Source organism: Rhipicephalus microplus, unplaced genomic scaffold (genome assembly GCF_043290135.1).
Source record: "Rhipicephalus microplus isolate Deutch F79 unplaced genomic scaffold, USDA_Rmic scaffold_15, whole genome shotgun sequence".
Taxonomy (NCBI): domain Eukaryota; kingdom Metazoa; phylum Arthropoda; class Arachnida; order Ixodida; family Ixodidae; genus Rhipicephalus; species Rhipicephalus microplus.
The window spans coordinates 3,769,639-3,782,995 of NW_027464588.1; the positions used below are offsets into that span (position 1 = coordinate 3,769,639).

Consider the following 13,357-nt stretch of genomic DNA (forward strand, 5'->3'; position numbering starts at 1 on the left):
CAAGATGTGGACGTCTATTCAATTTACACATTATATTGCTTTGCAATAGATTCAATCGTAACATGCACACATTTCAGTAATTTCCGCATGATACGTCTTTCCATAAGATGCGCAGTCCGCATCATACGTCTTCCATTCTCCAATAATTCCGTACTTGAGGTCTCCGCATTTTACGGAACGTTTCAGTAGGGTACATACATATATATATATATATATGCGTTTTTTACCATGCACTACAAATATGCGTAAATATCATAGAAGACACACAATAAATTTCGAACGGACAAGCATATTGTTTCCCTCCCTTGTTAAATCATCCTTGAAGAACAGAGGCAGAACAATTTGTAATCTCTGTTTACCGCGTAAACACTCAATATTTTATTGAACCGCTAAATCAACGAATCATTCTTCAGCATGCTAGGGGTGTCAGGCACTTTTCGCTGTAGAGGGTCTGTTCCGGCTGTCCCTCTTTTTTGTATTCATTGCAATAATGTTTATAGCCTCCTTCACATTTATCTATGAGTGTCTTGTTGTTGACAGCTGCATCTCCAAAATATAAACCACAAGTCTGGTTTTGCCGATAGTTTTCTGTAACAGAAAAAATAAATATATATTGTGGGCCAAATATGCATACAAATGCGTAATACACAGCGATGCCGTATGCAGTTTTATACGCGGGAATAAATAAATTGAATGCCAAGATTACATAAATCAACCGTTTTTCAACAACACTGGTCTCTTTTGTGTTTGTTTTTCCTTTTAGTTTTCGTGAAGTAGGCTAATGAGTTATTACAGAAACTACCCACTGCTAAACACCACTCACTGCGGTGATCTAGTGGCTAAGGTGCTCCGCTGCTGACGTATAGGTAGCGGGATCGAATCCCGGCTGTTGCGGCTGCATTTTCAATGGAGGTGAAAATCCTGCAGGCCTGGGTGCTCATATTTGATTGAACCTAATAAAACGCCAAGGGGTCAAAATTTCCGGAGCCCTTCACTACGGCGTCTCTCATAATCATATGGTGGTTTTGAGACGTTAAACCCGCACTTATCAATCAGTATATCAATATATCAATCAATGTAATCAAACCATTGCTAAATTTTTAGGGACTATAAAGACATTCATTCATATAACAAGGCTCCACCCCTTTCTTAGCCAATCCCTCATGCTGGGTAGTACCAGTTTATAAAGGGCTCAACCAACCAACAAAGTGGAAACATACATAGTTAGTACATCGAACCCAAAGGGACATACTGTAAACCTCACTACTGCAACCACACTATTGCAACGGTATATTTCAATGACGTCCGGGATTGCGAACAAGCAGTTTTCAGAGGTAAAATTCATGCTATGAGTATCTTCTCCTAAACTAATTTAGCGTTATTGTGTTTCGATATTCAGAGAATTTCATGTCGAGTAGTCGTTTATTTATTTGCGGATTTGGACGCTTGGAAACATGCATTGTTTTTCTCTGCGCAGTTGTGATAATAATGAAGAAAGATCGCTACGCAGTTAGTGAAAACTTTTGAGGAAATTTCTCAGTAGAAAGGGCATTTTGGTGCACGTAAGAACATTGTAGCACGCTTTAGTTACCCCGAAACAGGCTTAAAATGCACTCCCCAGTAGATATTCGCGCACGACACAGCTAAATTTCTTTAATGCACTTGTTCACAGAATGCTAGCAGTGAAGCGCAATGAAGAGACTTTTCGTGCAATTATTTATTTTATCGTGAATTGTCCTCGCTTGTGGTAAAACTCAGACCATCTGCTACCACGCAGAGAGGGCGACTTTCATTCCGCGGTAAGTGCAAGGCTAGCATTGAGTGGGCGCGGCGAGGCAACGGGAACCATGTCGCTCATCGAGAAATTTTTGTTCACCACACAGGTCTGCCTTTTCGTCGCAAGTATCGATGCCAAACCGGTATTTGGAGCGGATGAATACGCTTGCGCAACTCAGGTAGGCGCGTGCACGGGTTTAACGTGTCAAGAAGATTACCACATCGAAGACATCGGCTATCAACCATTGCTGCTGCCCCAACAACCACAGCTGCGCAGCCTCAGTCTTCTGCACTGGGGTCTTCCAGCGACTGTGACGTCATCGGTTCAACCTATAAAGGATCAACCATGGCTGCAGTTCACCAGTGGGCGCGGCGAGGCAGAGGGAACCATGTCGCTCATCCAGAAATTTTTATTCACCACACAGGTTAGTGAAACCATGTCGACACTTCGCTGCGATGATCCAATGCTGATTATTTTGCCATGCCCACGGTCCTATGTCTTGTATGTTCAAAACGGCTTGCGTATATGTGTGCTTCTTCTTTGTGGGGACGTGGAAGAGAACCCAGGTCCTACCGTTGAGGAAATGTTCGCGAAAATTCAGAGTGGCCAGAAAACCATCTTAAAGGAACTTACTGATGTTCGAGAACGACTAACAATGACTGAAAATACTGTTGCAAATTTCGACACTCGATGGAATGATCTCGACAAACTGCTCCTTGGAATTCGGGAGAAAACTTGACAAATTGACACAATACAGACAAAGGTATCAAATCTCGAACGGGTCATTGAGCAACAGTCTCAGAAACTTGTCGATTTGGAAGACCGAAGCCGCCGTTTTAACCTTGTCGTCTTTGGCGTTGAAGAGGACAGCGAAGAAAACGATGAAAGCTTAAGAAGAAAGGTTATAGACGGCATTTTCGAACGGAAGCTTAAACATAAGTGCAGCTCTGTCGCTAGAATCCATCGCAATGGAAGACCTGGTGCCACTAAAAGGCCAGTTATTGTTTATTTTCTAGATTTTCTTGAGAAAGAGACAATTTTCCGTTGTGCGAAGAACTTGAAAGGCACAGACATATTTGTGCAAAACGATTTTAGCAGAGCTACGCTGCGCAAGCGTAAGCTTTTGTGGAAAACAGTGAAGGATCATAAAGCTCACGGCAAGGAAGCGTATCTTATTCATGATAAGCTGAAACTTGATGGGACCCTTTATGGGTGGGATGATTCCAAGAACTGCCGTGTTATCATTAATGCTCCTAGGTCACGGAAAACCAATTGACAGGTACATCAGCGTGACTCGAGGCAGCTGCGTGTCCTAAATGCAAATTTCCGCAGTGTTGTAAATAATATTGATAAACTGGAAGATCTGCTTCTGAAATACGACCCGCATGTAGCAATCATAACAGAAACTTGGCTTCACGAGGGGATCGCGGATGATATGCTAATCGGTCCCTCGCACTAGATATTTCGCCGCGATCGCGTTTCCCGCGGTGGTGGGGTAGCGATAATATTGAAGAGCACGTTTTCTGCTACATTGTTGCCCCAAATTGATGAACATGAAAGTTTATTTCTAAAAGTCAACTGCTGGGGCCACACTCTTACAGTGTGCGCTGCGTATCGTTCGCCCTCATTGCCATCTCAGTACTTATCTTCTCGGTACAGATACATGTCTTCCCTGGTTCATAAAAAATTATAATGGCAGGTGACTTTAATTTACCGTTAATCGACTGGTCTCGGAAAAATGTTACTGATTTGCTCGACTGCCCATTGGTGGATATAATGCTAGCATGCGATTTACAACAAGTAGTACACACCATCACGCATGAACATGGTGACAGCGGCTCAATAATTGACCTTGTTTTCGTAAGCAACGCATTTACCGAGTATGAATTGAGTTTGGAGCCGGGAGTATCGGACCATAAAATAGTACTTATTACATGCGATTTTGGTAAGTGTGTACCTAATAGGGCTGTACTTAAAACAATCAAAGATTTTACGCGTGCTGATGATCAATCCGTACTTGACAGACTGTGGGAGCTTGTTGACAATATTTCTGATACTGATCCACGAACGCTTTGGGAAACAATCAAGAAAACTGTGAAGGACTGTATTGACAAGCACGTTCCCTTACGCCGCATCAAGTCACGGGGCAAAAGTTCCTGGATTGATCGAAGCGTAATACACCTAAAAAGAAGACTAAAACGCGCAAGAAAAAAACAGGTCGTAAGTGTTTAGCAGATACAGACGCTGCAGACTGAGCTCTCTACAGCTCTGGCGACTTCTAGAGACAAATACTTTGGAATAACGCTGCCAAACTTCATCAAAGAAAGCCCAGAAAAATTTTGGCGTTATCTAGCCTCCAAAAGTGGTAAACTAGAACAAATCCAACATAATGATTTTCCTATTACCGATGCCCGTTTAGTGGCCGACAAGGCAAACGACTACTTCCATTCAGTATTTTCCGCACCGCACGATGACAGTTATCCCTTGGTTCCTACAGCCTGCCCTCCTGAAGATTTTATATGTCAAAACGGCGTGTTATCTCTGTTGGTCAGTGTGCGAGACAAGTCATCTAGTGGACCAGATGGCATACCCAACGCATTCTTGCGCAGATACGCCGAACCAGTATCTCACATTTTAACTGAAATTTTTCGTTTGTCCTTAGCGTCTGCCATTTTGCCTTATGACTGGCTAGTTGCTCGCATATTGGCCACACACAAGAAGGGCGATCGATTACGGATAGAAAACTACCACCCGATCTCTTTAACGTCTACATGCTGTAAATTGATGGAGCACATTGTTGCTCACTACATAACAGACTTTCTTGAACGTAACGGCTTACTTTCCGAATTTCAGCACGGTTTCCGTAAAGAGCTATCGACGCTCACACAGCTGATAGCTACGGCGCACGAAATTGCCTCTGCCCTTGATTCGGCCAGCCAGATTGACTTAGTATTCCTCGACTTCAGCAAAGCATTCGATCATGTTCCTCATGGTAAGCTTATAGGCAAACTGCTAAACATTGGTATACCCGATTTTTTTGTTAACTATGCGATGATGTTTAATGGAACAGAGGAGCGTCAACGAAGTCGCGACGGAAAATGGGCAAACAGCAAGTCTGGCAATGGCGGCACAGGTTCTCGCGCAATCAGAGCACGGGCTTTTCGTTGTCTTCCGAAGGCGCATACGCGTTGGTGCGTATGCTCCACTACAATACCCCCGGGGTGAAGGGTAGCCATCCTGGCGACTCAGGGAGTAGGCACAATGAGGGGGTCGTAGTAGGGCTTGAGACGGTCGACGTGTACGGTCTCGCGTCCTCGACGGCGCAAATCGGGTGATTGTGTTAATGGCTCGATGATGTAATTCACCGGGGAGGTGGCGTCAATGACACGGTAGGGACCATGGTACCGGGCCAGAAGTTTAGAAGACAGGCCAGGAACGTGCGGGGGCACCCAAAGCCACACAAGGGAGCCAGCACGAAATGTAGGAGCTATGCGGTGAGCGTCGTCGTGTCGAGTCTTTTGTAGACTTTGAGCCTCACTTGTCAGAGACCGAGACAACTGACGGCAGTCTTCAGCGTATCTGGCGACTTCCGAAAGCGGGGAGCACTCAGATGCATCAGGGCGGTACGGTAGTATAGTGTCGAGTGGGTGGGAAGGTTCGCGGCCGTACAATAGAAAGAACGGGGAAAAACCGGTAGTCGCTTGCGTCGCGGTGTTATAAGCGAAGGTAACAAAGGGCAATACAGCGTCCCAGTTAGTGTGGTCGGAGGAGGTGTACATCCTCAGCATGTCGCCAAGTGTGCGGTTGAACCGCTCAGTAAGACCATTTGTCTGTGGATGGTATGCGGTAGATTTCTGGTGGATAATGTTGCATTCAGCGAGGATAGCTTGGATGACCTCTGACAGGAACACTCGACCCCTATCACTGAGTAATTCCCGCGGAGCACCATGACGTAGAATGAAGCTGCGGAGAATGAAGAGTGCAACTTCGTGGGCGGTGGCTGCCGGTAGAGCTGCAGTCTCAGCGTAGCGTGTCAGATGATCGACTCCGACAATAATCCACCGGTTTCCAGAGCTACTATATGGGAGGGGGCCATATAGGTCTATACCCACGCGGTCGAATGGGCGAGCCGGGCACGGGAGCGGCTGTAACGTGCCAGTAAGGTGCCGCGGAGGTGTCTTAATCTGTTGGCAAGTGGTGCAAGACTGAACGTATTTCTGCACAAAGCGATACATTCCTCGCCAGTAATAGCGTTGGCGCAGCCTTTCGTAGGTTTTCAGGACCCCTGCGTGAGCACTTTGGGGATCTGCATGGAAATTCATGCAGATGTCAGAGCGCATATGAGTTGGGACAGCAAGGAGCCACTTCCGACCACCAAGCATGTAGTTGCGGCGGTACAGAATGTTGTCTCGTAAGGAAAAGTGGGCTGCTTGCCGGCGTAGCGCTCTCGTGGAAGGGACAGCAGACGGATCGGTAAGGTAGTCGACTAACAAGGCAAGGTATGGGTCTTTACGCTGCCCCGAAAGCATGTCAGTCGTGTCGAGTGGTGACAAGGTGGTAAAAGGGGGAGACAAAGAAGCCACATCTGGTGTTAATGGCGATCGCGAAAGTGCATCGGCATCCGCATGTTTGCGACCGGAACGATATACGACACGGATGTCGTATTCTTGCAATCGAAGTGCCCAACGCCCCAGGCGTCCGGACGGGTCTTTCAAGGTGGACAGCCAACATAGAGCGTGGTGGTCTGTGACCACGTCGAAAGGACGGCCGTAAAGGTACGGGCGAAACTTCGTCAACGCCCAGATTATGGCCAAACACTCCTTCTCTGTCACGGAGTAATTCAATTCAGCCTTCTTGAGAGCGCGACTTGCATAGGCGACTACGTATTCAGCTTGGGTGCCTTTCCGTTGTGCCAAAACTGCACCGAGACCGATGCCACTTGCATCGGTGTGAATTTCTGTGGCCGCAGCAGGGTCAAAGTGACGAAGAATAGGTGGTGAGGTCAGCAGGCAGCGCAGCTGGCGAAATGCATCGTCACATGCAGGTGACCATGCAGATATGCCTTTGATGTTGGAAAGCAGACTCGTGAGAGGTGCGATGATGGACGCGAAGTTGCGCACGAAGCGACGAAAGTAAGAGCAGAGACCGACGAAACTTCTTAGGGCTTTCAGTGATGTGGGCAACGGAAAGTCAGCGACAGCTCGAAGCTTATCGGGATCCGGAAGAACACCGTCTCTTGTGATGACATGTCCCAAGATGGTTAGTTTTCGTGCTGCGAAGTGGCACTTCTTGGAGTTGAGTTGTAGGCCTGCAGAAGTTAGACACGTCAGAATCTCGTGGAGGCGAGCAAGATGTGTCGGGAAATCAGATGAAAAGACTACGATGTCGTCCAGGTAACATAAGCAGGTTTTCCACTTGTGAGCACGCAAGATGGTGTCGATCATGCGCTCAAATGTGGCAGGCGCGTTGCAGAGCCCAAATGGCATGACTTTGAACTCATATAGGCCATCCGGCGTTACAAAGGCTGTTTTAGGGCGATCACATTCAGCCATTGGCACCTGCCAATACCCACAACGCAGATCCAAAGATGTAAAGTACTCGGCGCCTTGTAAACAGTCAAGAGCATCGTCCATTCGTGGTAGCGGGTAGACATCTTTTTTCGTAATATTGTTTAAGCGGCGATAGTCCACGCAAAATCGTACGGTGCCACCTTTTTTCTTGACCAGAACCACAGGTGATGACCAAGCGCTTTGAGAAGGTTGTATCACTCCACGTTTAAGCATGTCATCTACTTGCTCCGTAATGACGCGGCGCTCTTCGGCGGAAACGCGGTAAGGGCGCTGTCGCAGAGGCGAATGTGAGCCGGTGTCAATAGTATGAGTGATAGTCGTGGTGCGGCCCAAAGCAGGTTCTTGAAAGTCGAAAGAAGAACGAAACTTGTTAAGGAGAGCAACAAGTTGGCGGCGATGCGAGAGGGGAAGGTCTGCGTCAATAGCATTGTCGAAGGCTGACGAACTTGACGGCTCAGACGCATGAGTGATTGCAGCAATGTGACATGGCGTTTCGTCGGGAAGAATAATATCATCGATATGGTCGACAGGTTGCACATATCCTAACGTTTCACCACGAAGTAAGCCAATGGGGTAGTTGCAGTGGTTGGTGACCAGCATTACGGTTAAACCAGATGAAATTGTAAGAACAGCAAATGGGAGAACGATGCCCTTGCGTTCAGTAAAAACCGGAGATGGCGTAAACACCACCGTGCCGTCAGGTTGCGCCACACATGAAAGGCTAATAGGGACCGAAGCTTCAGGAGGCAAGGTGATGTCGTCATCAGCGGTGAGTTTGCAGAGCAAAGGAGAGCGGTCGGGTGGTGTAAATTCACATGTTGGCACAAGGGACACTTCGGCACGGGAACAATCAATGATAGCTTCATGACGTGATAAGAAATCCCAACCCAGGATAAGGTCATGAGAGCAAGATGGTAGAACAAAAAACTGTACGACGTACAAAACGTCTCGGATGACGACGCGCGCCGTACACACAGCCGAGGGATGAATGCGTTGCGCGCTAGCCGTGGACAGCACCAAGCCACTGAGAGATGTGGTCACTTTCTTCAGCTTCCTACAAAATTTTGCGTTCATCACAGAAACGGCGGCCCCGGTATCAATTAACGCTAATGTGGCGACTCCCTCAACATCGACATCAACAACATTTTGCGGCGAAAATGGAGGCCTTGGGAATTGCGCACAAGGTGCAGTTCTTGCCTCCGGAACTGCACTGATTAGTTTCCCTCCTCAGGAGGTGGTCGACGACGCATAGGCGATGGCGATCGGCGACGAGGTGATGAGAAACGAGCAGTCGATGGGTGGTGATCCGAGTCGGAGTGCCTCTGTTCATATCTAGACGTGGTAGTCTGCTGCGGTGCGTAAATAGGAGCTCCGAAGTATGCGTTTGCAGGTGTGGGACGGCGGCGGCAGAAGCGTGCAATGTGGCCAGCGATGCCACACGCGAAGCAGATGGGACGATTGTCTCGGGTGCGCCACTCATTAGATGGACGGAAAAAGCGAGGTGGGGGCCTGTAAACTGGAGGCGAGGCCGGAGGAAGTGGAGCCGATAAGGCGACTGGATGCGGTGGGGGCCGCGCGACCACAGCTGCGTAGCTGAGAGTTGAAGGCGGCGCAGTTGGTGCGTAGCCAGCAGTTGAGAGATCAGATGGCACCGAAGTGCATGGGTAAGAGGCCGGAACTGTAGGGAGGGCATTGCAAATTTCAGTGCGTATGGCCTGCTGCATATTCAGAGGGAGGCTTGTCGTGGGCGCGTCGCTATGCGGCAGCAGGGAGAGCTGTCGGGCGACTTCCTCCCTGATGAAGTCTAATCTGGTTCGACAGAGTTCCTTGGTGAACGTTGCCATTTGCGAGTGCGACGGCCGAGATTGAATCTGGAGATGGGACACTCTGTCGGGCGATGGAACGCTGACGACGCAATTCATCGAAAGCTCTGGCACAGGCTTACGAGGGCTGCTATTGTGGTCGGGCTTTTCGCCAGCAACATCTGGAATGCGCCATCCTCGATGCCTTTAAGAATATGTCGAATTTTCTCTTCTTCAGGCATGGATGAGTTAACACGCTTGCAGAGGTCGAGCACATCCTCAATATAGCTAGTAAAGGTCTCGCCAGGCTGCTTGGCTCGGTGGCGCAGACGCTGGTCAGCGCGGAGCTTGCGGACCTCTGGTCGGCCGAACGCTTCGGTCACGAGGGTCTTAAAGGTGGACCAGCTGGCGATGGCGGTTTCGCGGTTGGTGAACCATAGCTTGGCGACGTCAGCCAAGTAAAAGATAACATAGGCAAGCTTAGAGTCATTGTCCCATTTGTTGCTGGCACTCACGCGTTCGTACAAGGAGAGCCAGTCTTCGACGTCTTGGTCACCACTGCCGCTGAAGATTGGTGGGTCCCGCTGACGGGTAGCACCGGGGCAGGTCGACGGGGCAGCCGATGGTGCTGGCTGTGCTGGGATGGGCTGGTTGGCGACTGCGTCAGTCATGTTGTACGGTGGTCTTTTGGCCAACTTGCGAGAGCGGAGCTCCAGGTCTGCCTTGGGATCTCAGCAGCCTCCACCAAATGCGATGATGTTTAATGGAACAGAGGAGCGGCAACGAAGTCGCGACGGAAAATGGGCAAACAGCAAGTCTGGCAATGGCGGCACAGGTTCTCGCGCAATCAGAGCATGGGCTTTTCGTTGTCTTCCGAAGGCGCATACGCGTTGGTGCGTATGCTCCACTACAACTAGACTAAATCTTACCTTTCCAACAGGACTCAATATGTGGAGATCTCTGGGTGTTCGTCAGGCGCATTACCTGCCTTATCGGGTGTTCCACAGGGAAGCGTCTTGGGCCCAATTCTCTTTTTAATTTATGTAAATAATACAACTTCGATTGTCTCGTCTGATGTTCAAATACGATTATTTGCAGATGATTGCATAATTTTTAGAAAAATTACATGTACTGAGGATCAAATATTCTTAAATGACAGCTTAACACGTGTTGGCCAATGGTGCACGTCGTGGTCCATGATGTTAAACTCGGACAAGACTGTTCTACTGGGAATCACAAATAAAAGAGAGCCGCTTAAGTTTTTTTACTGTATCGATGGAGTGACTGTTAAAGAAAACTCGGAATACAAATATCTAGGGGTGACAATTACCAATACGTTATCGTGATCTAAGCACATTGAAAATACCTGCGCAGCTGCCATGCACAGGCTTGGGTTCATAAGGCACAAACATAAAGCTGCCCCTACAGAAGCAAAACTGTTGGCTTATAAGACCTTAGTGTTACCTAAGTTTGAATACGCCAACATTGTTTGGGACCCCTTTTCCAAGAAAGACAAGCAAAAGCTAGAAATGGTGCAGCGCCGGGAAGTGCGTTTTATTTTCAACAAGTACAGATCCACTGATTCCCCATCTTCGTTGATGGTGCAAAATGGAATTTCAACCTTCGAGCAGCGACGTAAACTAGCCCGCCTAAAATTTTTGTTTTCGCTTTCTCATTGCCACCTGAAGCTTAACGCAAACCCTTATGTCAAGCTGTTCTTACCACGAGCATCGAGACATCGCCACTCACACAATCTTCTTCCTTACAAGGCCCGCACAAATCTATTGAAATACTCTTTCTTCCCGCGGACAATTGCGGATTGGAATGCATTACCGAGTTCGGTTTTCTCTGCGCGAACTGCGGCCGCTTTTTCAGCGATGGTGCTTGCTGCCCTAGAATAATTATCATCTTTGTTTCAGAGGTTTGCTGCCCGATTGCTGGTGCTTCTTTAGTTTTTGTGTAGCTCTCGAACGGTTGAGGATGTTTTAGTCGTAGGTTTTCATTGTTTGTTGGGAAAAGTGCGTATTTGTCTTTTTTTACGAGCTCTACTGCATAATATGAACTCTAATGTATAATGGTTTTGTTTTGCTTGACCTAGAGACAGTGTGATCATTGCAACTTTCTAGTTTACAATGAGTTGTTTTGCACTGTGCAACGTTTTTTCTTTACCTGAAAATGTGTGTATAAATGTATGTATGGGTGTATTTGTTTATATATCTATACTGCTTGTGTGTATGACCAAAGCATGGTTATTGATATGTATTCACCGCTACCATGCGATACATGTAACTTTCTTATCTGCCCTCCTGCTTGGTCCTTATAGGACTGCAGTATGTAATAAATAAAAAAAATAAAAATTACTATAGCACGCCGCTGTTGCTGTAATGCGTCACAAGTAACGCCAGCAAATGATTTTTTTTGATAATTTAAACAAACGAGTTGCCATTCTCAAAAGGCAGCGAGTAGTCCACATAGTCAGTCTTTGTGGCTATCTTCACATAAAATTTTCTCGTACTGGAATGACTGCATTACCAGAGCTATCTATGTCATGTGTCACATCAGAGGACTGCAATCGGTCCGCCAGGAGTTGAAATGGGAGTATCATGTAATGTGCTGGTTTTTCACCTTTCTACCGCAGGCATGGGAGTAATAATAGACTAATGAGGCAAGGTATTCAATGAAAGCTTTGAAATAGATCTCTTGCTTGCGTGCTCCAAGCTGTAAACAAATCCAGATGTCCACTAGATGTATGACCATGAAGCACCCTCATTACGTCGGATGATGTATCCTTTAAATTTGAGCAGGTGTGACTTGCTCGAAGCAGGGGCGAAGAAACGAACCATTTGTTTGAGGTTTGATGAAACGAAATACATTTGAAAGATTGGCTCCATATCTGCGTGTATCACTGCAAATGTCGTCAAAATGTTCTGTGCGAGAAAATTGGTTTATTGTATTCTGCGTTACAGTGTCCAGGCCCCAAAAATTCTCAAGCTCAAATGATAACCTGTAGGGGTCGAAAAAATCAACCACGGCGCGTTCCGGCTTCGAACATTCTGAGTGAATTTACTGACCTCGGCGTTATCGATCACACGGACTCCGCCATTCACGCTATCGCACTTTCTTGTACGGGCACCCTCATCGGTACCAAGAGTCAATTCTGAGACGATCAAATACTACATCTTTGCATACCGCTACACATAGAAAAGAAGTTGCTCTTATACCAAGTAGCTCTGCTTCAACATGTGCTGCGTAATCTTTCTTTTGTAATAGATCTTGCTCGAACAGACTCGTAGTCATCAGCAGCCTATCAACGTCACTATCCTTATTTCAAACAAGCGGTTTCAACGGTAGTGACGGCATGTGATGGCTCAAGGTGCATACGGATGGAGCTCACGTTGTTTCGTTACACTGTAAGTATTTTGACCATTGCTGCCTGACACAATACCTTTCATTATGTTAATTTTAACTCGTTCAAATTCTTTCGCGAAGCGCATTCAAGTGACTTCGAGGGAACGAAGCGACAGTTAAAGCTTTGATCGGATGAAAACCCGTTTCATGCCCGAGATATGTCTTCAACATATGAAGTTTTTTTGTGTGTGAATGACTGCATAGGCGTCACACGACGGCAGTGGATCGCAATAATAAATTTCTCAACGTTTACGTGTCATGATCTGTCGCAAGAAAAACGTGCGTTCATTGTGGCGTGGCTTCCCGTTGGAGCGAGTTGCTGACTCGAAAATTTTATCGCGAGGTAAAGCAAACCAGGCTGTTTCAAGAAAGAAGCCAAATACATCACTGTGCACTCACAAATGTCTAGGTAGCTAGCCCATATATTAGTGCGAAAGAACCTACGAGGTACTCTTACATATATGTATAACTTACTGCTGTTTACTAGTTAACTTACTTTATTTGTTTACTTTGGACAAATTTACGCATTGATTATGCTTATTGATATCTGGTGATAGTTTTACGGAAAAAAAGAGACGTCGTAACGACGAGGCTGGGGATAAGATATATTTAAAACCAGCGGTAATGGTGTCACTGGTTCACCAGCGATCGAGTGGAGAGAACTCTTCGTCTTCCTCGTGAAACACACACGCGCGTCGCCCCCTAGAATATCAATATACATGCATGTAGCATAAACCCTACCAACACAAGCGCCGTCTCGGCGCATCTAAATGTCAACGTCACTGGGAGAGTTGTAGGGC

General features: G+C 47.0%; 1 protein-coding gene across 2 annotated transcripts in view; it reads right to left on the reverse strand.

The window, feature by feature from the left end:
* Positions 1–341: 341 nt before the first annotated feature.
* Positions 342–13,357, reverse strand: part of LOC142784589 (uncharacterized) — a 236,983-nt gene continuing 223,967 nt past the window's right edge. For both annotated transcript variants that reach the window (XM_075883010.1, XM_075883009.1), the window contains one exon: positions 342–588. In XM_075883010.1, coding sequence (XP_075739125.1) covers positions 410–588 — 179 coding nt within the window. In that variant the 3' untranslated portion in view covers positions 342–409. The remainder of the gene's footprint in view (positions 589–13,357) is intronic.